Below are 25561 nucleotides of genomic sequence, written 5' to 3'. Positions count from 1 at the left end.
TGACACCAGTGTGTCAGAGTGTGCACCTCCTCTCTGTAGGCTGTTTCATCATTGTCAGTGATCAGACCTACCACCGTCGTGTCATCAGCAAACTTAATGATGCCACACAGTCATGTGTGTACAGGGAATACAGGAGTGGGCTGAGAACACAGCCCTGCGGGGCTCCAGTGTTGAGGGTCAGTGATGAGGAGATGTTGCTGCCTATTCTAACCACCTGGCGTCTGCTTGACAGGAAGTCCAGGATCCAGCTGCACAGCGAGCTGTTTAAGCCCAGAGCCCGGAGTTTCACATAAAGCTTGGAGGGCACTATGGTGTTGAATGCTGAGCTGTAGTCTACAAACAGCATTCTCACATAAGTGTTCTTTTTTTCCAGGTGGGAGAGAGCAGTGTGTATTGTAGATGCAATGGCATCATCAGTGGAGCGGTTGTTGCGGTAAGCAAACTGCAGCGGGTCGAGAGAGAGGCAGCACAGAGCAGATGTAATCTCTGATTAGTCTCTCAAAGCATTTGCTGATGATGGAGGTCAGAGCAACAGGACGCCAGTCATTTAAGCAAGTTATTTTTGATTGTTTTGGAACAGGCACAATGGTGGATGTTTTAAAGCATGTAGGGACTACAGACAAAGAGAGGGAAAGGTTGAAAATGTCCGTAAAAACACCAGCCAGCTGGTTCGCGCACGCTCTGATGACGCGGCCCGGAATGCCGTCTGGGCCCGTGGCTTTGCGGATATTCACCCGTCGGAAGGATCGGGTTACATCCGCTACAGAGACAGAGTGAACTAACCTCTGTAGCTTCAGCCACGAGAGCTCTCTCCGCGAGGGAGGTGTCATTTCCCTCGAAACGAGCATAAAAAGTATTTAGCTCATCCGGGAGAGAGGCAGCGGTGTTCATGGCAGAGTTTTTATTCCCTTTAAAGTCCGTGATGATGTTAATTCCCTGCCACATGCTTCTAGAGTTGGTGGTGTTAAACTGTCCTTCATTCTTGCTCCTGTACTGGCGTTTTGCGGTTCTGATGCGTTCCCGGAATTAAAAGCGGAGGTCCGCACATTAAGTGCCGCGCGAAAATCGCTATTAATCCAAGGTTTCTGATTCGGATAGATCCGTATTGTTCTGGTCAGAACCACGTCCTCTACGCACGTTCTGATGAAACACATTACGCTATCAGCGTAAAGCTCGATGTCATCATCAGAGGTGGACCGGAACATCTCCCAGTCCGTGTGATCAAAACAGTCTTGTAGCGTAGAATCTGATTGGTCCGACCAGCACTGAATCGTTTTGAGGGTGGGTGCTTCCTGTTTCAATTTCTGCCTGTAAGCGGGCAGAAGCAGAATGGAAGAGTGGTCCGATTTGCCAAATGGTGGGCGGGGGAGGGATTTGTAGCCATCCCGGAAGGGAGAGTAGCAATGGTCCAAAACCTGGTCCCCTCGTGTGTTGAAACTAATGTGCTGGTGGTATTTTGGTGCGACTGATTTTAAACTGGCTTTATTAAAGTCCCCGGTCACAATGAACGTGGCCTCAGGGTGCGCGGTTTCCTGCTCACTTATACTCCCATACAGTTCCTTGAGTGCCCGGTCTGTGTCGGCTTGTGGGGGGATGTATACAGCTGTGATAATGACCGCTGTGAATTCCCTCGGTAGCCAGAATGGTCGACACAGAAGCATAAGAAATTCCAGATCAGGAGAGCAGAAAGACTTGATAGAATGTACGTTCCTCTGATCACACCAGGATTTGTTGATCATAAAACATACACCACCTCCTCTGCTTTTACCTGAGAGGTCTTTTGCTCTGTCCACTCGGTGCACGGAGAACCCCGCGGGTTCAATGGCTGAGTCTGGAATCTCCGCAGACATCCAAGTTTCCGTAAGGCAGATAATGCAGCAGTCCCTTGTATCTCGTTGGAAAGAGATCCACGCATTCAGCTCGCAGAGCTCGTTATCCAGAGACTGAACATTTGCCAGTAGAATACTGGGTAGCGGGGGTTGATTTGCGCGGCGTCTTACTCTGATGAGAACGCCGGCTCTGTTTCCCCTTTTCCTTTTGCGTTTCCGCGGCCGTGCTGCCCAGACAAAGGGCTCCGCTTGCATGATTGTAAACAGTGGGTCGGCATTGAGGAATGTGAAGTCCGGTTTACGGTGTGAAATTGCTGAACCAATGTCCAAAAGTGTTTGTCTATCGTAGACATTAAGGCAGACAACATCCAAGACAAAAAACATAAGAATTGTGAACAAAGCAAACAAAACACTACTATGTTGTGTCGGAGCTTGCAATGCAGCAGCCATACTCGGCGCCATCTTGAGATCATGCCAAGACACATGAAAGCTGTGATCGAAAATCAAGGTTATTCCACCAAATATTGATTTCTGAACTCTTTGTAAATTAAAACATTAGTATTGTGTAGTTTAAAAATGAATATGAACTTGTTTTCTTTGCATTATTCGAGGTCTGAAAACACAGCATCTTTTTTGTTATTTTGACCAGTTGTCATTTTCTGCAAATAAATGCTCTAAATGACAATATTTTTATTTGGAATTTGGAAGAAATTTTTTCAGTACTTTATAGAATAAAACAAAAATGTTTTTTTTTTTTTTTTACTCAAAGACATACCTGTAAATAGTCAAACCAGAGAAACTGAAAATTTTGCAGTGGTCTCTTAATTTTTTCCAGAGCTATATATATATATATATATATATATATATATATATATATATATATATATATATATATATATATATATATATATATATATATATATATATATATATATATATACACACAGTACTGTGCAAAATTCTTAGGCACATAAGATGTTTCACAAAAGCATTTGTCTTAAGATGGTTATTCATATCTTCAGCTTTAGTGTGTCAATAGGAAATATAAATGTTAGACTCCCAAACATTACATTTGCAAATAGAAAAGATTAGAATAGAAGAACAGGGAGCCCAGCAACAGATGTCATGGCCCCCACAAAGCCCCCCACTGAACATCGTGTCATTCTGAGATTACATACAGAGACAGAAGCAATTGAGACAGCCTAAATAGATAGAAGAACTGTGGTGAATTCTCCAAGAAGCTTGGAACATCCTATCTGCCAACAACCAAGAAAAACTGTGTCCAGGTGTACCTAGGAGAATTGGCGCTGTTTTAAAGGCAAAGGTGGTCACACCGAATATTGATTTATCTTTTTATGTTTACTGGACATTGTATGACATTAAGTGATGAATGAAAACTATTTATGTCATTACTTTTGAAGACATCCTCACTATGCAACATTTTTCACAAGTGCCTAAAACGTTTGCACAGTACTGTATGTATGTATGTATGTATGTATGTGTATATATATATATATATATGTAGATGGATGGATAGATATTACTGGAGTTTCAAACTTAAGAAACCACTTTCATCTCAATTGCAAAATGGATTGCTGTGACTGTAGGTCAGTGATAGGCTTATGTTCTATGATATGAAAAAAAAAAAAAAAAACAATATATATGTAGGCTATTCATTTGTAAAGCCACTTTTTGTAATGTCTATTCAATAATTTACTTATCTGCCACAATAATGTATTAAATGATATTCATTTAGTGGCTTGACTTAGAAAAATATTGACATTAAAGCAATCTATTTGATAAACTAATCACCATATTAGAGTATGTAATTAATCTGATTAAAAAAAAAAACATTTTAATCGATTGACAGTCTTACTTTGTCCTCAAGTAGAAGTACATGTGTGGTATAAAATACTGTATGGTTTTCAATACTGATCAGATGCTGCTGCCTTACAAAGTGGCATTGACAGTGTATTGCAATATTGCAACTATTTCTGATAATCATTTCTCAAAATTCTGAGTAACAGACACACCTCTTCCATGGCACTGATGAGGTTTTGTGTAGACTTGCTGATTTCTCCTCCCCCAACTGAAGCAGCTCCACCACCCTGATACATGGAGTCTGGGCTGCTGTGACCATTCATCTCCACAGTGTAGGTTGCCTTAGCTGACCAGAAAAGCTGATTATGCATGATGAAGTATACGGAAAACACGTACAGACCCTGAAAAAGACGAATCACACGTCAGAAGAGTTCAGAATATGCTGTCACATCAGGCCTACACAAAGTACTTAATGTGATCCTATACAACTGGGATTTCTTAAGGTGCGATAGGTCATGCTATAATGTGAATCTATTCTTACAATACCTAACAAAAATATGTGAAATGGAGCTAAGAGTACAATCTTAGTGATCATGCCTATATTAACAATATAGCACAACCTTGAGTGCCTTATTGCTTTTATAAAATAAGCACTTACCAGTTGGTCTTTGTGAGTGTTGCACAGTGATATACATTACCCAGTGGTAAGATGAACAGGTGTTTTACATTATAACTGTTATTATATTGTGTATTTTAGTATGACTGGGATGCTATATTGACCAATCAGCATCCAGGACTGGATCTACCAATTTTTCACAATAGAAAAGATCCAGAAAATGCAGAATTAAAAACTCTGAGGTGCAACATTTCAGGAAGCAATCTAAACACTCAATTTGTTTGACATTCCAAATGTTTTTGCAACAAAACAAAAATCTCCAACTAAAGGTCACAAATTCCAAATGAAATTTTGAAACAGCATGACATAATTCCCTTCCTGGCCTGCTGTAAATGATTTTTGCACATCAGCACCCAACTGACAGTTGCTGTACACACAGAGATGCCAAATATTTCATGAACACCAGAAATCTCATAACAAATGGGATATGTAGGTGACAGACTGCAGGTGAAACAGAGAAGAGAGAAAAAGTGGTGAGCTCATGAGAACTTAAGGGACGATACTCCCAGTTTTGAGACCTTCCGCTATCATCAAGCTCCCAAAAACACTCTCAAGTTTACTCCACTGAAATAATATTATGCATTACCATTTGATTTGCATGAAAATTGCTCCAGAAACCATAATATTAGTAGTAATTTAGTAAAATTTGAAGTAAAGAACTTTAGAATAAAAGAACTTGCTTTATATTATGGAATAATTATATATAATTATAACGATAATAAATGTAATGTAATTTATAATGTTCCACCAACCAAGGCATTCTCATGTTTATTGGGCACAGTACTGGGGTAATACCAGGGTTTTTAGACAAGTATCATGGTAATACCATGGCATTTTTTTTAATGAATCATTGAGTTAAATACCATGTTATATGAATATGGTAATTATTTTGAACCATGGTATAAATCAACTGCCACAGTACATTTTTTGTAAGGGACTGAAGTCATTTTCTTATCCATGCAGCATGATAATACTATAAAGTGCTCATTCTCTCCACAAAATAAGATTTTTTCTTCTTTTTTTTTTTCAATCTTTGATATTAGCCAAACGAGTCATTTTGGTCAAAAGTTTAGTGTTTTCCACACCCTAACGTCAGTCATTATGACAAAAAACATAATGCAAAGAAGATCTATTTAAAGAGCTTTGGACCATTCAGGAAGTGGAGGGTAAATTGAATTTTGGTAAATTGGTGAGTGTGATTGATTCTTCAAAGCTGCCCCATTAGCACATAATAGAACAATGCTACGTCATATACCTGCAAGAGACTATAGCATCTGGCAAGATAAATAACTGCAGCTGCAATTTTTGCAGGATGACCCCAGGAATATTCCTAATGATGTGCTCAAGAGCATCAAGAGATGGGTATATGCCTTGACACCACTCTCTCTTTCTTTATAACACAGTCTCACATCCTAAAAATCAATCAACTGAAGCTAATATGAAGCTGTTTACAGCCTTCCCGATCATGCAGAGTAGATCCATTAAAATTACATTACTGCATTGTAATTACATCTACTGCAACAGCCACTGAGACGAAAACAGGCCAAGCTTGGAAAATTAGCATCACAGAAAAAAACAGACGCTCTGGGCTTGATTATTGCAGACAGACTGAAACTTATGCTGGATTAGAGGGAAATGTGCAGTGAAGAGAATTTCACAAAAACATATTTTAAGTTACTTTGTTGCAAACACATCTGGGATGGCATTATGGTGCGTAAATGATGAGAGCGTTGTAGTTTGTTTACACAGAGATGTTACAGCGCAATTTCTAAAATAACTCTTACCTTGTGAAGTCAGGCTGATTCTGTCAATATCTGACCTGAATAAAATCTGTTAAATTAGATACTACCATATGGTAACATATCACATTCAGAGCGCAAGACATGAGAGAACACAGAGGGACGTGTAATGATTAAATACCTGATTCTGCAACACAAAAGTCATACAATTTTCAAGAGTGCAGGTCCATCAGCCTGATATGTAACACTTTATCCTATTAGAAAATGTTTCTCCCTTTTGTTACATAACCCTGGAGAAATGGAGCCTGACACTACTTGTGCTGATAACATAGTTGTAAAGAGAAAACCATCTGGAATCATAAACCCATAAACATAGAATTAAACCACAGTCTAGTTGGTAAAGTGTTACCTCCTTCCAGCACTGCTCTAGGCATAAGACCCCTCAGTCAACAGATAAACAAACCCCCATCATCATAAAATGACGTCGGACAATGACTCAACACAGTCCACCACCCTCTTAAAAGCCTGGCTGGTATCTTTGGGATTGGCAATGATATTATGTAAGAGAACCAGAGCCTTTAGAAAGCAATGGGCTGTAAAATCGGAGCAGGTAGAATTGACTCAGCAAAGCATTAGCAGATTTCACAGGTGTTTAGTGATACATTACCAAGGTGATTATGAGAGTGATAAAGCTGTACTCAGAGATAAGATGAGTGTTTGCAGCTCTTCCACAAGAAATGTGAGGAGCCCTCTGGGCCCTAAAGTCAAGATTACCTTTATCAATCAGTCTTCAATGTAGACTAGAACTTACCTAATGCACTTAAACTGTCCATCACTGAGTCTAACTGAATGCAATTCTGGAGGTCAAAACTCAAAACAGGTCAAAACTTTGCACTATTATCACTTGCACTCCAACACTGAGTTTACTGGCAAAATACATCAGAGATAAGATTAGATTGTGGTTTTGTGAATACAAACAGAAGATTGAACAGTCTTATAAAATAAAATAAAAATAAAGTCTAATAGCCATGCCAGTAAATAAAATGGAAATGGCCTTGGACATCTTAAGGGTTAAGTCTCAGAGCAATGGACTGATTCCAAAACTGAACAGGAGATGATGTTATCATTACTGTTTTGCATTTTATTCATGTAATGAAGTAGTGACAAAAACATATTATATTGTATAAGGTACGGTGTATCCCAGTAGGCTAAAGAAGAACTAATCTTTTAAAAAAGATAATTGGCTATGAAACCAGCAGTTACTTCATGTCACCTAAATACATTCTTACCAGAAAGATGTTGAAGATGATGTGGAGGATCAACATCCAAAAGTATCTATAGGCCATATGCAGTCCAACCCACAAACACACCAGCGTCACCAGAGCAAACAGGAACAGTATCATAGGCACCTCTGAAGAACAAACAGCAAGATGATATCAGTTACATACTGTAGATCAGGGGTTTTAAAACAGGGGTGAGGGCGCCGCAAGGGTGTGCTAGGGGGTCCGCAGAAAATTTCTGAAAATAATATTATTATTTTTATTATCCAGATCATATTTTGATAATTTATTTTGACTTGAGTATAATAACAATATAAAAGATAATAATTTAATTTTGAACAAAACATGTTGTCTTTATAATACATATAATATATGTATATATATACACCACTTTTAATATTTTTTTTTATTAAATGGGTCTTTAAATGTAAATATACAGTACATAGCAGTCTTTTTATTTTAGGAAGGGGTTCCCAGTACCGCCGCTCCCTATACGCATATTACACAGTCTGCACAGGGCATCAAAAACTAGGGGGGCACCAGAACCACCCCCCCCATCCCACCAATTCCAGGGTATTAAAACACTTAAGCTACACTTGTTTGAATGCTTCTGCATTATATATAACAACATATCAAACCAAGTCTTATTAAAAATATATATATCACAAACGCACTTTTCAAGCAAAACATTTCACAAATAGAAGTTTGTAAGGTTTCACATTACGAAATATTTCTGGTTGTCAAATGTTAGTGGAACATGGTTAATATGACCTACACCTGTGGTTATGCTAAGATACCTGTGTGAAATCAAGGGGAACTGGCTTCATTCATCCAAATTAAAAGTCATTGAAAAAAAATGGCTCAGAAAAGAGAAGTTAGTTCTCAGAATTCTATCTAGTATCATTGGTTTGCAGACGCCACTTGGTTTGCTATTTTGTATCAAATGAAATGACATTCAGACATTTTTAAGTGTGACTTCAGTGTCCAAATACATTTTGGGGCCACAGTATTTCTAGAATATTCATCTCATATGCACATATGCTATACACTGGTGCCAGCCCTGAGCTAAGCAGACATGGGTGCTGTTTCCAGTTATAGAGTGAGCTGGCCTGGAACACAACATTGCTTCAGTTTTTCCATAGCTCAGACAAGTCTTTCACATGCAGCTAGAACCCTTTGAACAGCTTTCGCTCTGGCACAAGAGTCATGTGGGCACGTTTATTGACTCTGGGGAAGAGTCCAAGATGTGCTGCCAGTGAAAATAAACAAACAGGAAAAAACAAAAGAGAGAGATTAAAATGAGTTGTCTAATTAAGCGGGTTTAAGTTCAGAGATTGTGCTGCCATGAACGAGGCTAGCCATAGGTGAAAAGTGCTTGGCACAAGAGCGTACTACATGGGGGCAAACAATGCCCAGTGCCAAGAGTCTCTCAAGCATATCGACACAAAGACTTTAACCAGACTGATTGTTTTACTATAACACTGACTAAGGGTTTAATTGCTGAAACATACACTCAGACTGTGGATGTGGGAAGAATAACACGTGTTGCATACACACTTTACTTACACACATACACTTTGGTAGTTCATAATCTGCCATGTATAATCTCATATCCAAATTGGCATACTGTTAGCAATCCACACCACTGTGTGCAACCTCTGAAAACAATAGTTTACTCAAAATCACGACAACATGAACATACAGTGGCCCCCAAAAAAGTATTTGAACACTTCTGGCTAGTTCAGCCACACTTAAAATGTATTAATTTCTTTACATAAGATAACAAACAAATCAAACAAATGATGCTAGACATTTTCTCAAACCTAAATGCAGTATTCCATTTTGCAATTAATTTTAACTTACTGGTCTCAAAGTCATTTTTAGTGGATGTATGAAGTCAGTTCCCCTCAAGTTAACACAGGGTCCTAGCAGAGAAAATACAGGTGTAGTTCATCACATTAACTACTGACAGGGCTGGGGAGTAACGAAATACATGTAACGGGAATACGTATTTAAAATACAAAATATAAGTAACTGTATTCCACTACAGTTACAATTTAAATCATTGGTAATTAGAATACAGTTACGTTCAAAAAGTATTTTGATTGCTGAAGAGATTACTTTGCATTTTATTGTCATTTGTTTCATTTAATATTTAGTCCTTTCAGATGGAAAACATTTATACATAATTTATGCAATCCAAAGTGCATTTGAACAGTGGTGAAACTTTCTTTTGATGTGTTACATTCATACGAGCAGACAGAGAAGTAAGTTTGAAGTAAGTTTGGAGCAGAAGAAATAGAAATAAACCTTGTGTTAATTGTCAGCTTTACGCTAAGATAAAATGCTATTTCTAGCCATTTTACATGTACATGTTACCAGGCACAATCATATTTTTTTATCAAGAAAATTCACGTTAGATCATAATTTCTTTTTTCTAGTAAGACCTTTGATATTAGGGCAAAAATCGTATTCTTGATAATAATTTTTGTATTGTAGTGTTGTTTCTAAAACAAGATAAATCAAACTGATCTTGTTTTAAGGATTTTTAGATATTTTTACAGGAAAACATAAGATATTTTGGTTTTTCTGAGAATGTATTTTTAACGTGTGTATTTTGTCTTACTGTACTGGCAGAGTTTTTATATTCAAAACAAGTTAAAAAATCTACCAGTGCTGAAGAAGTAATCCAAAGTATTTAGAATACGTTACTGACCTTGAGTAATCTAACGAAATATGTTACAAATTACATTTTACAGCATGTATTCTGTAATCTGTAGTGGAATACATTTCAAAAGTAACCCTCCCAACCCTGACTATTGATATGTTCCACTACAGTTAATATCTAATGCACCTATATAAACAATATATCTAATATTTTATAATTTGAAACCTTGTGTGAAAAAAATTCATATTTTTTTATATTGCAAAGACATTTAGAGATTTTTAAGTGTTGTTAAAAGTGTCCAAATACCCTAATAGTATTTTTTTGTCTTATGACCAGATAATCTATAGTCACATTTACATGCATGTTTTTACACCTATTATGCATGGTAAGCCAACATGTCATGTAAAGACCTTAAACTGTGCTCTTTTAGTAGGGTAAAGGGGGGGGGCATGGAATAAGCTTTAACTATACTAACACATTTTGCCCACCAGTGATGCGATTATGTTGTCTATGTAATGTTCAAAGTACACAGCCAGGCAGAGCTGTGGCTGATAATTAGCGGTGAGGGAGAGGCAGCCTGTCATTGTTTCTTTTCAGCAGGCCTTATTTGCATCCACTCACCTCATCAACCTCCAAGAACCCTGCTTTTTTAATTTGAACATTTAATGAGGGAACAAACAAGTACAGCTCCAGAACTGAGAACAGGCTGACTCATCCATCATGTTCCCCTTTCATTACATGAACAGGGGAACGAGTCCAGCAGGGCACTCTAATTCCTGCATCCTCCTTTAAAAAGAAAAAGCACTTTCTGCCTTTATTTGATTTGGAACTCGTTCCCTACATCCATTTGCCCATGATTGTTAACACAGAGGACTTGGAAATTCAGCAAACAAACAGCACTGGAATATTAACATCTTTCTTTGCTGCACTGGATTGGACAATTAGATGTATTAGCCCATGGGTCTTCAAATTGGTGCTCTGCCAATTATTGTTTTACTACAAACTAATTTTGGTGAAAAATAAAATAGGAGTTAAGCAAAACTGCAATATCCTTTAAAGGGACAATTTACCCAAATAAAAAAAACTCTGTCATCAATTACTCACATACATCCACCCTAAACTTTTTACAATCAATAAATCAATCAATTATGATTATCTTAATGACTTTGAAATGCAAGCATCATAAGTTTGTTAGTATGTAAATACAGTACATTAATATGGTGCTAAATGCATGTGATTATAGGCTACACTTAATATGCAACAATCAATTTTATACCATATGCAACATAGGCTCCCTGCTCCATCTCTATCAACTTTGGGTCCATTGACTGAAAAAAAAGTTGAAGACCACTTTATGAGCTGAATTTGTTATAGTAAATGATTAAAGTACATCACATGTTCCACCAGACGTGGAGAAATAACATCTAGGGAGAAAGAGAGAGCAAGAGTATATTCATCAGTTTAACCTCCATGACACAGCACTTCCCTCGGACTGCTTACTGCATCCCTGATGACAGCAAACAATCAGGCATGCACCTGTAGTCTTTTTTCAAACAATCAGGCAAGCACCTGTAGTCTTTTTTGTGCATGCATTCACCTAATATAATTAAGCCAAGAAAACTCCCCTCGAGTTTGAGAGAGATTTCAAATAAATCCTCAAATTCTCCAAGCGCCATCGCTGATAGGCATGCAAACACAACAAACAGCAAATGTGTGAAGAGAATCAGTCCAATCCAATAATGGGCTTCCTTTAGGGACATACTGTGAGAACATACTGTTCTGTGCCTTCAGCTGTAGCACCGTCCCATTGCATTTCACCATCAGAGCTAAAGCACAGAAATAACACCTTTTTTTTTGGCTGGTACATGACTGGTTGGGGGGGTCCTTTGATGTTAATATGGATCAGATAACACCACTGAGTGCAAAGACAAGCACATGCATGACTGAAATGTCTCTGGGGCGTGCCAGTGGAGGATTTGCCAGTTGAACCAGGAAAATGTTATGAAAGACTTGGCAAAGAAAAGTAGGCCACAAATTCCTCATGGCACAAGGCCAAAGTTTACTCAGCAGGTTAGCACTAAAGTGCCATTGTCATTCCTTCCAAATGTCTCTCTTTACCTTCTCTTTCTCTTAGATTTACTTTTGTGATGTTCCTGTTGCTATTTACTTTACTGACACTGTTACTAAAGAGACGGAGATAACACTTTACAGTGTTCATGTTATGATGTAGTCTCGCTTAATCAGCCATATGACTACGAAAAAGGTCAGGACTCTATAGCAGCTTCAAGTTGGCAAAGAACTGCCCATTTAGACAGGAAAAGCCATCTAACTGACATGTTAAGCGACCAATCACAGTCAGTTTTGTCATTTCATACATGTTTATAATGACAAGTGAGTCACTGCGAGCGATTGCACAGAAAACACATGGGAAAATAGCGAAAAATGTGTAGAGAGTCTAAGCACAGCACAGTAGGGTTGCCACAGTGTTTGGTGTTACTGGTTTTACTAGGTACAAGAACAAAACTGGTGTGAAATTTTATACCGGGTAAAAGGGGGAAATATTATGAATGGAAATTCCAATATCAATACAATAGCCTAACAAATAGAATAGCCTTAAATAAAGAATAGTTGCCTAATGAAGAGTCTGCGACCCATGATAAATGAACCTAAATAACGCATTAAAAGCCAGATGTTATTTACCAATGTATCAAATTACACAGGCAGCAAAGTACGCGCACTGACAGAAGATGTTTAATTGCAGATAGCGAATATAATGTGCATGGTGGGTAACTGTAAGACGTCTCAGATTCGGAATGACACAAGCAATGCTGTTAGACACACAGACACGCACTTGAAGAAACACACTTTATTATATTTTTAAGAACAGATGACAGAAAAGCTGTCTATGTGCGTGTCTGATGCGCTGTTTGTTTGGAGGCGTGCAGTCTTGTGGAACACACGTATGTAAAGGGTTCTCACTCTTTCTTTGTTTCAGTCTTCTGAAAAATGTTTGCAAGATTAGTATCATCTGTGAGAATGCTGCAAATGACCTCAGACCATCTCAGCTCAGGATGTGCTTTGAGTTCAGTTCGCTTTATTTTCACAGAGCAGTTTGTTGTGAGTGCAACTTTGCAGGGTCACTTTATATGTAGCCTATACATCTGTGATTAAGGAAATACCTGATCGGTAGCGCATGATGGAGAGAATGCATGGACGAAGTAGGTTCGTTGCCAAAGAGATGTCGCCCTTCACAACTGTTGAAAAGCCATCTTTCAAAAAGTTGAACACCACATTTTAATTGCATTTCATTTTTTTTCAGTTTCATTAAAAGTTTTAGTTAAAATAAATAAAAAATAAAGTTCAAAGTTTGAAATCAAGCTGCCTTGTGTTATTGTGTAGGCTATTGCTTAACGAAAATTACCCCATAGTGCCACTTACAACCAGTGGTAATACCGGTGTTAGTCGGTTTGAAAATTATGATATCGTGGCAAGTCTACAGCACAGAAAGTATTTTAAAGGCATAACTAAGTAAACAAAGTAGGGAATGCAGCTCTGCTCATGGATATCCACTTTACTTTCTGCTACATGCCTAAAATTAAACTCTGAATATCTTTAAAAGATTTTATGTCACTAACTTGGCAAACTTTCTGTGATTTTGTGATTTTTTTCATCCTCAGAAGTGCTCATAGTATCATCCCAGAACCTTGTGAGCACAATTTGGCTTCCAAGACGTTCCATCGAACCAGCCAATCAGATTTGCACTGAGTTAATTGAGAAAGCGTTTTCCAGTTTTGTGTGCTATGTGCATCAGACATAGAGCACGGACTGTGGGCGGTCCAGGGGCGTGCCATCTGAGGCTAAGACTAGTAATGGTGTAACTACATATAGTACATAAGCGCAGGGCCGTAACTACCTTAGACACTGATGGGGATGTGTCCCCCGCAATATTCAATACCTGTCAACCAATACGGGATTTTAATGGATGAGTGGAAGGTCACGGCCTAGCATAATAAGCATACTACTAAGTATTATAAATAAACAACTTATACTTAATATGTAATTGATTTATGGACCTGCCAGTAAAGACACTGTTTTTAAAATTGTATAAGTGTTATATTTGAAGTTGTATTGCTATTGTAACTAGATAGGTAAAGTTTGTCAGGACAAACATTGATTTTGGCTTGATAAAACCTGGCAGTTTAAAAAAAGTTTCAGGTTGATAGTCAGACATACAGATAGTCAGATAAACCATCAGATAGATAGAGAGAAAGAAATAGAAAAAAAGAGAGTGCAACTTTTTGGAGTTCTAGGCTCCAAACAGTTGAAGTTTGAAAAGAAAAGAAAGAATAGCAAGTCCAACCCTCTTTCTAGCAAGTCAGTTCACTGTTGGCCATGTTTGGAATGCTCTCAGGAGGCTAGTTCCAGTCATGACAGTTCAGCTCCTATCTACTTGAATGGGGAAACACCAAAATCTTCAAAATAGTTGGTCAAGATTACGATCAAAGAACATATTTCAAGTCAGCAGTAAAATCTGACAACACTGGTATCATAAATTGTGTTTCTTTACCTCAGATTATCTGTAGGTGTATCTAAAAGGTGATTGGCTCTTTTACCTGCAAGGTGGGACTTGCTTTCTACATCCGCTGAGTGTTGTAGATAGTAGTTAAAGGCTCCTATTATAAAGTTTGAACAACTTCTCTCCACCCCTCCTGTTCCATTTCTTGTCCTGCATATCAGTCTCCTTTTAGTATGTGTTGTTCTCTCTCCCTGTCTTTCCCTCCCTCCTTTCACTGGCTGCCTTTGCTTTCCATCTCTGTAAGCACATTCAAGGCTGTGGTTTGAGTCTGGCTGCCTCAAAGACGGCAGGTTCCCAATCCATGTGGAACCATTTCTCTGCAGGAATAGAACTGGTTAGAGCTCTTACTCTCTTAATTAAAACCATGATCTTAAGACCATGGCTTAAATACAAAGCAATGTATAGCAAATATACATTTCCACTCCCACTGTGCCACTGAAATGTGTCCCATCCAGTTATAGTCAAGACAAGGAGATATGAAAGATCAGAGATCATTCAGTGATTTATAAATAGTTTCCTAAGTTAAGAATAAGTGAATTATTGAAATATTCAATGCACATGGTTACCACATGTACATCAATACATTTTCATGTTTTCATCCTTAAAATGCTCTTCTGTCTAGAACTAATTCCTTATGCCAATGATTCTTAAACATAATCATAGCTGCTCAAATGTGTCCATAAATAGAACAAAAGAAAATGGCAAAGTGAAATGCAACAGTAATGCAAACTGCCATACTGGTCAGTGCAACATAAACAAAAAGATACTAAGTAAACTGTTAGCCTTTCTGTCAGCTTGAACCAGTCTAGCCATTCTCTGTTGACCTCTCTCATCAATAAGGCAATTCTGTCATCAGAACTGCTACTTATTGGAAGTTTTTTTGTTTTTGGCACCATTCTCGATCAATTCTAGAGACTGTTGTGCGTGAAAATCCCAGGAGATCAGCAGTTACAGAAATACTCAAACCAGCCCGTCTGGCACCAACAATCATGCCACGGTCAAAATCACTGAGATCAAATTTTTTCTCCATTCTGATGGTCAATGTGAACATTAACTGAAGCTCCTGACCCATATCTGTATGATTTTATGCATTGCACTCTTGCCACATGATTGGCTGATTTTATAATCACATGAATACATAGGCATACAGGTCTTCTAAATAAAGTTCTCAGTGAGTGTATCTGTTAATGAATACTGTATATCTAACAACCAACCTACAGTATAATGCTATTCCTAAGCTCATAAAAAAAAAAAAAAAAAAAAATTGGGTTGAAGAGTAAAACGTGCCCCTTGTTTCCTATTGAAGAGAAGATCCTCAGCATGAGAAGGCAAGCACTGAGGACCTCTGTGGACAGACAGCAAGGTCCTAATGTGAGACAGCACTCTGGCTCCTGTTTAAGATGCCAAACCAGCTGTCACAACAGTCAACCATAGTTCAGCTCAGAGGATGAAAGGCCTTCATCTGTCTCCCTCTTGAGTGAGCTAACATCTGTCTGGCCAACAGCTTCAACGATAAGAAAAAAGACCAAGTGTTCCAACTGAAAGATACACGGGTTGTTGAAGGAGAGAATCCTGGTAGAGAGATGAAAGGAGAGGGCTGGAAGAATGAATATCTTCCAGTAAGTGATTTGGAGGAACACCAGAGGGGTCCAGTATGTTTGAGGGAACACAAGCTCAAGATTGGAGTATATACTTGATCAACTGACTCTGGAACCAAACATTTGATATCCTTTTTGCGTGTGTCCGTGTGCATGTGGGTGTCCTTTGTACATCCTGCTTCGTCCTCTGAACTGTGGGTGTGGGGAGCGTGCTGGGCGTCATGCCAGAGCTCTGACCACACGTTCCATACAACATGTTCTCGGAGAACTAGAGCTTCTCTAGGGAATACTAGTGCTGATTCTAGTGTTAAGCAGGAAAAGGAGGTTGAACAAATTCTAAAGCTGTTCCAGGAACCACCAACACTTAATTAAAAGATTAGTTCACCCCCAAAAAAACCCAGCTGTGACAAGCGACAGTACATTCTACCAAGAGCTTGTTTTCTATTTTCGGCATCGCGCCGGGTAACTCTGTCCACTCTGAACTGGCACCGGTCCAAAAACTTTCTCATAACAGTATATTAAAGCCAGCATTTCATGAGCCGGTTAAAAACTACTTGACTTTGGCTGAGAATGTTACACCTACTGAATGTTTTTGCGGAGGTTTCACTGTCAGGTCTGTCAGAAATACTCATCACTTCAAAATGGAGAACAGGTGACAGACACTCCCGCCTACTCCATCTCTCTTTGATTGAGGACTTAAAATACGGCTGGGCATAGAAACGCATCTATTCTTTGACTACAAACTCTACAGACATGTTTAATAAGTTCTGTTCTCTGGTTTTTGTGCAGCTGTTTTGTGTTCTGTTGTCACTATCACTGTGGCAGACCTGTTTTTAGATAAACAAAACAAGTTTTCGCTTGAACACTTCATGTTGCGAGGGGGCCGCTTGAACTGTTGCTCTCGTGCCCTATCATGAACGCGCACAAGAGATCAATGGTCGGTCAACAGTTTCACTAAGTAATACATTCGATTTCATTTTTTTTTTCTCACCAAACCTTATCGTATGCTTTTATAACAATCATGAGTCTCATGGAATAATTTATTACACTTCTGAATTATACTCTTGCAATCTTTTGAGGCTTGAAGAGGTAGTCACCATAAACTGCAATTGTATGACATCACTGAGCACAACATTTTATCACAATTTCTCCCTTTGTTTTAAGAAAAATAAAGAAAGTCATACAGGGTTATAACAACACAGGGGTGAGTAAACAATGACTGAATTTTCATTTTTGGGTGAACTATCACTTTAAGGATCTGTTGCAGGCTACCATTTGTAATGTTAATTTGCTGTTTAATACAGTATATTAATATTTTAAATGTAATATTTTTGCAACATTAACTTAATTCTATTTGTATTCAATTTTAATTTCTACTTGTTGTCAATTTATGCCACCACCAGCACCAAAACCAAAAATTGTGTAGATAAAAACTTGACATAACTGAAATGTGTGAAATGACTCTGCACCACTAGAGTCATGAAATGGAATTGCAAAAGTAAAGACTGTTTTTCAAACAGCTTTCCCAAATACTCCCGCTGTCTGCCCTTGGTTGAACAAACAGATAGCCCATCCCCAAACTCACACTTTTGATTGAATCAATGCTCAGACAAATAGCATTGGTTGGTGAGAGTCACAGTGTTTACAGTTTTCTGGGAAATAAATGGCTAATAACGGAAAATTAAATGGCTCACTTATAGTTCTCTTTGCAAGACTTTTGTCCTACAATTAATAGAGAAGGCCCTGATTATTTCCCCCACATATATGCCTCTTATTTTATTTCTCTCATTTTCACCTAATTTACCCCTCATAAACAGGCCAAAAATAGATATTCTTGAACATATACAACTTAAAATGCACAGTGTTTGCTATATTCAGCACAGTCTGGAGAAATAAAATAATCCAAATGAAATGAATGCATTGTTCTACATACATGTATTTGATATGAAATGGGTTAATGGGGTAATTTGTGATGCTTGCCGACATCATAAAAGTGCTCTACAAACAGCTTCAGACTCTAGACTTAGGGTTAAATCATAGGGACTTTATGTAACAGGAGTGTTAGTGATATACACATAAGCAAGGACATGAAGATATGAGATGCAGGAGAGTGAAATGGACAGCATTAAGCAGCAGTTGATAGGGATGATAGTGATTTAAACAGTGTTTGAAATAAAAAGCATGGCCTATAGAAAAGGCATCGGTATTGCAAGCAGTTGTAGTCTAAATTGAAGTAATTGAGTAGTTAAAGCAAATAAAAGGGGACTGAACTTTTTCACTCGGGTTTCTCTGAAAGAAACTTCTTTTATTAATTGTTTTCTTACAGTAACTTCTGAACAATGGGACAGCATGTGTAAAGATAATTTTTTTATTTTTATTTATTTTTTTTATAATCTTACAATCTCCTTAAAATATCTGACAATTTGTTTATCAAGAGGTTGTGAAGAGTTACAACAGATAAAAACTGTACAGTAAAACCCAGATTAAAACTAATCCAAAGTACAATTGAAAGGCTCATAAAAAGCATTTGTTTTTTCTGTCTCTTTGTGTACAATCAAAACTTGCTCCCTGAATCTTAAAGTACATCTAGTCTGGCAAACAATAATGGCAGCAAATTCAAGCAATCATTACAATTGACTTTAGGAAATCTTATCGTTCTCATATAGTTGTGTGTGCTTGTTTTTTGCATGCTGTTATATCAGAATATGCAATGCATTACAGATTGTGAATTATAGAATTATTTAGATTTTTTTTTGCAAACAGCCTTTGTAACTGGGTTACTACACTGTAAAAAAAATTATCAGATAATCGTAAAATGTGTTTAATGTGGTAACGTCCAAATCAACTGGTATTATTCAGGTCTAAAATCTGTTTTATTATCATTCTGATTGTTTGGGTTACACCAACAAAATGTCATTTGTAAGAGCCAGAGCAGGTAGAAATAGCTCCTTAAGGTAACAACTTCACATGTTCACCTTTTTACAGTAAATGGCTGTTTATTAGTTGGGTTAAGTAGCAACCAGTAACAGTATTTTGAAATACAGCAGACACAGCTTGTTTGCATACAAATGGATAAAAAGCAATCAGATGTTCATTGATGCAAGAGGTTAAGCAAGTCGATTACCTGTTTTCATATGAAGCATGCAAAGAGCATGACATTTGTGAAGACTTTTGTGCTCGACTTCGCATTTATGGCAAATGAATGGCCCAGGCTTAACATTAGCATACCTACCTACGTACAGTACCTACCCAAATAGCACATGTAGATGACCCAAACGTCTATTTGATGTGTGTTTACATCTTGATTACTTTTTTTGTATTTTTTTTTTTTTTTTTTTACGTTGTTTGCTCATCTGCATTACGTCTAGAAAAGTGGTTCTCAACCCTGTTCCTGGAGCCCCCCGAACACTGCACATTTTGTATATCTCCCTTTTCTGACACACCCAATTCGGGTCTTGGGGCCGGTTGCACCAGCTATACGTAAGTTACAATATAGCCTAGTTGTGGTATAAATGGGCACTAAGTCACAATTTACGCACAACTAAATATTTGAGTGTTTCACCATAAAACTTAGGTAGGACGTAACCCTACGTATAAACTAAATATTTATGGAAGCCTCTGCCCAGGTGTAATGGTTGGAATAAAAAAGCAGACTGATATGTTACGGCATCAATGAGCTCATGTTTTAAGATGCTTAAGATTGTGATGCTTTCCAGATGAAAAGATCTAAAACTGGAGATGTACATGTACTATCTGGGTATCTACCTACCTACCAACCAACCAACCAAACTAACTAAAACGAACTAACTACCTACCTAACTAAAATGAACTACCTGTCTAACTAAAGAACTAAAACTAACTAAACAGACTGACTTGACACACTGACAAAATAAATAAATACACATTTCTGAATAGGAAAACTGAAAGAATGTGCTGTTATCAAACGTCTAAATTGCTATTTTGTAATCATATTTATTAATACTCTTGTAACCGCAAACTGTACAATTTTGCAGTCATACACCGCCACTCAGGTCATTCCAGGAAAATGACTGCATTGTTAAAAATCCCTACTTCTCTTAAGATCATACTGAACAACTGCAAAAGCCAAATTAAATCTTTAAATAGGGCTATGGTAATTAACCATAGGCCTCAGAAAAACAGCTTCTGCCATGCAGGTTAAGGGTTATTCTTTCATATATTGGCTCCAATGTGCTTCTTCTGAGGCTGAATTAACATCCAGACATTCTGGATCCATTCACACAATCAGCAGTTGTGAGACATGAATCTGTGCAACAGATTACAGGAGCAGCTCAAATCCTGTCTGAATGAACGAATAACAGAAGTAAAGTCCCTTTCCTATTCTTGCAATTGCCATTAATAACGCCTGTTTCTATAGTAACAGTGACAGATGGAGACTTCAAGAACATCAGAAAGTCTTAAAACAATTTGGCACAATGTTATTTAATAAAAGTGTCTAATCAAGGCACAAGTTAACTCATCAATTCATAATTAACCTACAACGGATACAAATTATTTTTAAGTGTAGAGCGCAGCATTTGGGTCGCATCCAGACCAAAAAAGTGATAGAAGCAGCTCTGTTGGAAGACAGCGACTGGATCTAAAACCTTGAGATGACACACAGCTCATATCTTTGTCTCTGAGTTTCCAGTACCTCATATAAAAAAATATAATACCTAAGTGTGTTATATATATATATATATATATAAGAGATTGGCCATCACATTGTTTAACGTGACTGACTAGTAGTCCACTGCAGTTCTGTGCACACAACACAGGGTAACTGATCTCATTTAGAAAATTCGGTTGAGGGTCACTTCAGTTATAGTATACATTTGTAACTCAATGCATATCCAAGTTTTGTGTGAATGTAACTGTACAGTATGTACTACTCCAAAACATGACTGACAACTGTATTCTGCTTCTGTGTGAACGTAGCCTTTATGGAGCACCTCAAGACCATCTTAAGGGCATATCTGACCAAGGTTCCCACTAAGCTGCGAACATGCGCGCCATGTACTTCTAATGGTGGTCCTGAAAAGGGAAGTTTTTTTTCTCTTTTTCTAGGAAAAGCTAGACATTTCTTGAATCAAAACTAAATGAACGATCAGTGTTCCAAATGGAGTCCTTACGAATGTCTATAAAAAATAAAATATATATATATTTTTTTTAAATCTGTCTGCAGCTGAAGCTGTGAGATTTATTGTAAACAAGGAGTAAATATGCAGCACTGATTATTTCGTGAAAGCACGCATTACCGTATGTACCGCAAGTATACTATACATATCAAATTTCACTTTCACATTCTTCTTTTGTTTTTGATGATTCTTATTCTTTGTGCATATCACCTCCTACTGGCAGAGAGGAGAATTTATAGTAAAAAAAGGTCTTAAATATTGGTCCGTTTCTCACCCACACTTATCATATAGCTTCTGAAGACATGGATTTAACCAATGGAGTCTTGTGGATTACTTTTATGCTGCCTTTATATGCTTTTTGGACCTTCAATGTTCTGTCAACCATTAATTTGCATTGTATGGACCTACAGAGCTGAAATATTCTTTTAAAAATATTTTTGTGTTCTGCAGAAGAAAGAAATTCATACACATCTGGGATGGCATGAGGGTGAGTAAATGATTAGATAATTTTCTGATTATCTTATTTTGTACTTTTTCTTTATCATTATGACTATTTAGCTGAATAATTAAAAACAAAAAGAAGCAATGTTAACTTAATTCAGAAATACTTGAAGGCAACATGCCATTGTTTTAATTAATTGTTAATATTTACATTAATATGTAACTTTTTGTGTTTAATAGCATATTCAGTAGTGTTTTTTGTTGTATTGAAATTGGTCGATTTCACTGCTATAGAACTGATTAATGAAATATATATATATATATATATATATATATATATATATAAAAATAAAAAAATACTAGAATATATCATTTATAATGTAAAATTTTTCTAGAATATATTATTAATTTGATACATTTTACCACACCCCCACACACAGACATCTACAGTATATACAGGTGGCCGAAGGGTCCACCCAGTAGAAACCAAAATTAGAGAGAACATTGTATCTGAACAAAGTGACTCTTATTTTCCATCAGAATTATCCCTCAGTCTGCATCTTTTAATAAAACAGGAAGCTAGTTTGGGAGCTTGTGTCCTTGAGCTTCAGAAGTTGCTGAAAGGTTGTTTAGAGACAGAAGTGGTCATTCCCAGCTGCACACTTGGCTTGAGGTGTAATTTCTCAGGATAGTAATACACCCTAGCAGAGTGGAGCAGGGACTAAACACTGATTTATGATTGTTAAAAGAAAGGCCTGACAGGTTCCTTAGAATTATATTTGTCATACTGTGCTTTTTAGCAATCATTAAATACTGTTCTTCCGTCAAGAAGGGTCATGTTTGCTGCATAAATTACTTGCTTAATCTTTGTGTGCCGCAATATATAAAGGCAAAAGTGTGAGCTCCAGATTAAGGTCATTGTGTTTGTGAGTAAAGTGTGGGCTGACTGTGCAGCCCTCTGAAATAAAGTTGAGTGGTTTAGGATCAGATTTTCGCACAAAGGAAAGCTAACAGTGCACATGGAAACACTTGCTGACCACCCACACACACACACTGAACAATACTACCATTTAAAGACCCAGAACAGCAGTTAGGTGTAAACGATGAAACCATCATGGTGAATTAACAAGTGAAAGGCCTCGTTTAACATGCTAATTTTACAAACATCAGCAGTAAGGTGCTGATATTACACTTTTAAACAGTAACTTTAAGACTAAACGTGAAGTTGTAAGCACTAAACAGTTTATCAGCTAATTAAATTGTTTGATCCATAAACAATCTGAAAACCTGATTGACAATTTATATGAGCGGATGTGTAAGAGCGAGTTATACAAGATTAAATCCAAAGGTCTATAACCTACACAAAACTGCTGAAGACAATTTGAAAGAAGGGATGATTCACAAGAAGCCAAAAGAAAAATATTATCTGAAAAGAAGAAAAGTATTCCTGATGGTAAACAGGACCTGGAGCAATATGATGAGTGCTTTGAAACAAGAGACTTTGTAAGGGAAAGCACCTTCTCTTACTTTTAGTTTCTCCTACATTATTATCAGGTGTTCACTTTTAAAGCACTGATTTCCTGTAACACGTTCATTGTGGGGGAATAACCTTTCGGTTTTGAAACAGCAGGATAACTGGAAGGTAATTATTACCCAAACTTGTCAATTTTAATGTAAAAAACACTCATCATACACACCTGAGCTGTTTGTCCGGCCTCGGTAGATGTCATCACAAGCCTTCCACTGCCGAGTGACCTGGTACGCATGGATGAAGATCACCAGCACGCCCACCAAACATATGAGAGGAACCAGGGTGGCTGTACAGAGAGCAGCATATACATTTGGGATGAAGCACCTTTTTAGAAAGGAGAAAAGGACATTTTCTGTTAGGGTTATAGGTTTAGGGTATGGGTTAGTTTTTAGTAACTACAGTTAGCGCTATATATATATATATATATATATTACACACACACACACACAGTTGAAGTCAGAAGTTTACATACACTTAGGTTGAAGTCATAAAAACTCATTTTTTAACCACTCCACAGATTTAATATTTGCAAACTATAGTTTTGGCAAGTCGTTTAAGACATCTGCTTTGTGCATGACACGAGCAATTTTTTCAACAATTGTTTACAAACAAATAGTTTCACTTTTAATTGACTATATCACAATTCCAGTTGGTCAGAAGTTTGCATACACTAAGTTAACTGTACCTTTAAGCAGCTTGGAAAATTCCAGAAAATGATGTCAAGCCTTTAGACAATTAGCCAATTAGCTTCTGACAGGAGATGTACTGAATTGGAGGTGTACCTGTGGATGTATTTTAAGGCCTACTTTCAAACTCAGTGCCTCTTTGCTTGACATCATGGGAAAATCAAAAGAAATCAGCCAAGACCTCAGAAAAACAATTGTGGACCTCCACAAGTCTGGTTCATCCTTGGGAGCAATTTCCAAATGCATGAAGGTACCACGTTCATCTGTACAAACAATAGTATGTAAGTATAAACACCATGGGACCAAGCAGCCATCCTACCGCTCAGGAAGGAGACACATTCTGTATCCTAGAGATGAATGTAGTTTGGTGCGAAAAGTGCAAATAAATCCCAGAACAACAGCAAAGGACCTTGTGAAGATGCTGGAGAAAACAGGTAGACAAGTATCTATATCCACAGTAAAATAAGTCTTATATTGACATAACCTCAAAGGCTTCTCAGCAAGGAAGAAGCCACTGCTCCAAAACTACCATAAAATTCCAGACTACAGTTGGCAAGTTCACATGTGGACAAATATTTTACTTTTTGGAGAAATGCCCTCTGGTCTGATGAAAAAAAATATTTAACTGTTTGGCCATAATGACCATCATTATGTTTGGAGGAAAAAGGGTGAGGCTTGCAAGCCGAAGAACACCATCCCAACCGTGAAGCATGGGGGTGGCAGCATCATGTTGTGGGGGTGCTTTGCTGCAGGAGGGACTGGTGCACTTCACGATGGCATCATGAGAAAGGAAAATTATGTGGATATATAGAAGCAACATCTCAAGACATCAGCCAGGAAGTTAAAGCTCAGTCGCAAATGGGTCTTCCAAATGGACAATGACCCCAAGCATACCTCCAAAGTTGTGGCAAAATGGCTTAAAGACAACAAAGTCAAGGTATTGGAGTGGCCATCACAAAGCCCTGACCTCAATCCTATAGAAAATTTGTGGGCATAACTGAAAAAGCATGTGCGAGCAAGGAGGCCTACAAACCTGACTCCGTTACACCAGTTCTATCCGGAGGAATGGGCCAAAATTCCAGCAACTTATTGTGAGAAGCTTGTGGAAGGCTACCCAAAAAGTTTGACCCAAGTTAAACAATTTAAAGGCAATGCTAACAAAGTACTAACAAAGTATATGTAAACTTCTGACACACTGGGAATGTGATGAAAGAAATAAAAGATGAAATAAATCATTCTCTCCACTATTATTCTGACATTTCACATTCTTAAAATAAAGTAGTGATCCTAACTGACCTAAGACAGGGAATGTCTTCTACAATTAAATGTCAGGAATTGTGAAAAACTGAGTTTAAATGTATTTGGCTAAGGTATATGTAAACTTCTGACTTCAACTGTAAGCTGGGGGCTTAGACCGGTGCCGGTCCGCCGACCTCTTAACACGAGCACCAGTCCGTATGATGGCTTCTCTGGTGGCTTTCCAGGTGCACCGGTACCTCTGAATGAACACGTGGGCGGACAGGACCTGAACTTCGGGTTCTTGTGTGGTGAACAGAGGGG

General features: G+C 37.7%; 1 protein-coding gene across 1 annotated transcript in view; it reads right to left on the bottom strand.

Moving 5' to 3' along the window:
- LOC127420663 (adhesion G-protein coupled receptor V1-like) overlaps nt 1-25561 on the bottom strand; it is a 213783-nt gene that overhangs the window by 19167 nt on the left and 169055 nt on the right. The window contains 3 exon segments of the mRNA XM_051663101.1: nt 3863-4051; nt 7355-7476; nt 23482-23639. Coding sequence (XP_051519061.1) covers nt 3863-4051; nt 7355-7476; nt 23482-23639 — 469 coding nt within the window.

Source organism: Myxocyprinus asiaticus, chromosome 3 (assembly GCF_019703515.2).
Source record: "Myxocyprinus asiaticus isolate MX2 ecotype Aquarium Trade chromosome 3, UBuf_Myxa_2, whole genome shotgun sequence".
In the NCBI taxonomy this organism is placed as follows: domain Eukaryota; kingdom Metazoa; phylum Chordata; class Actinopteri; order Cypriniformes; family Catostomidae; genus Myxocyprinus; species Myxocyprinus asiaticus.
This window is presented reverse-complemented; position numbering and strand designations above follow the sequence as displayed.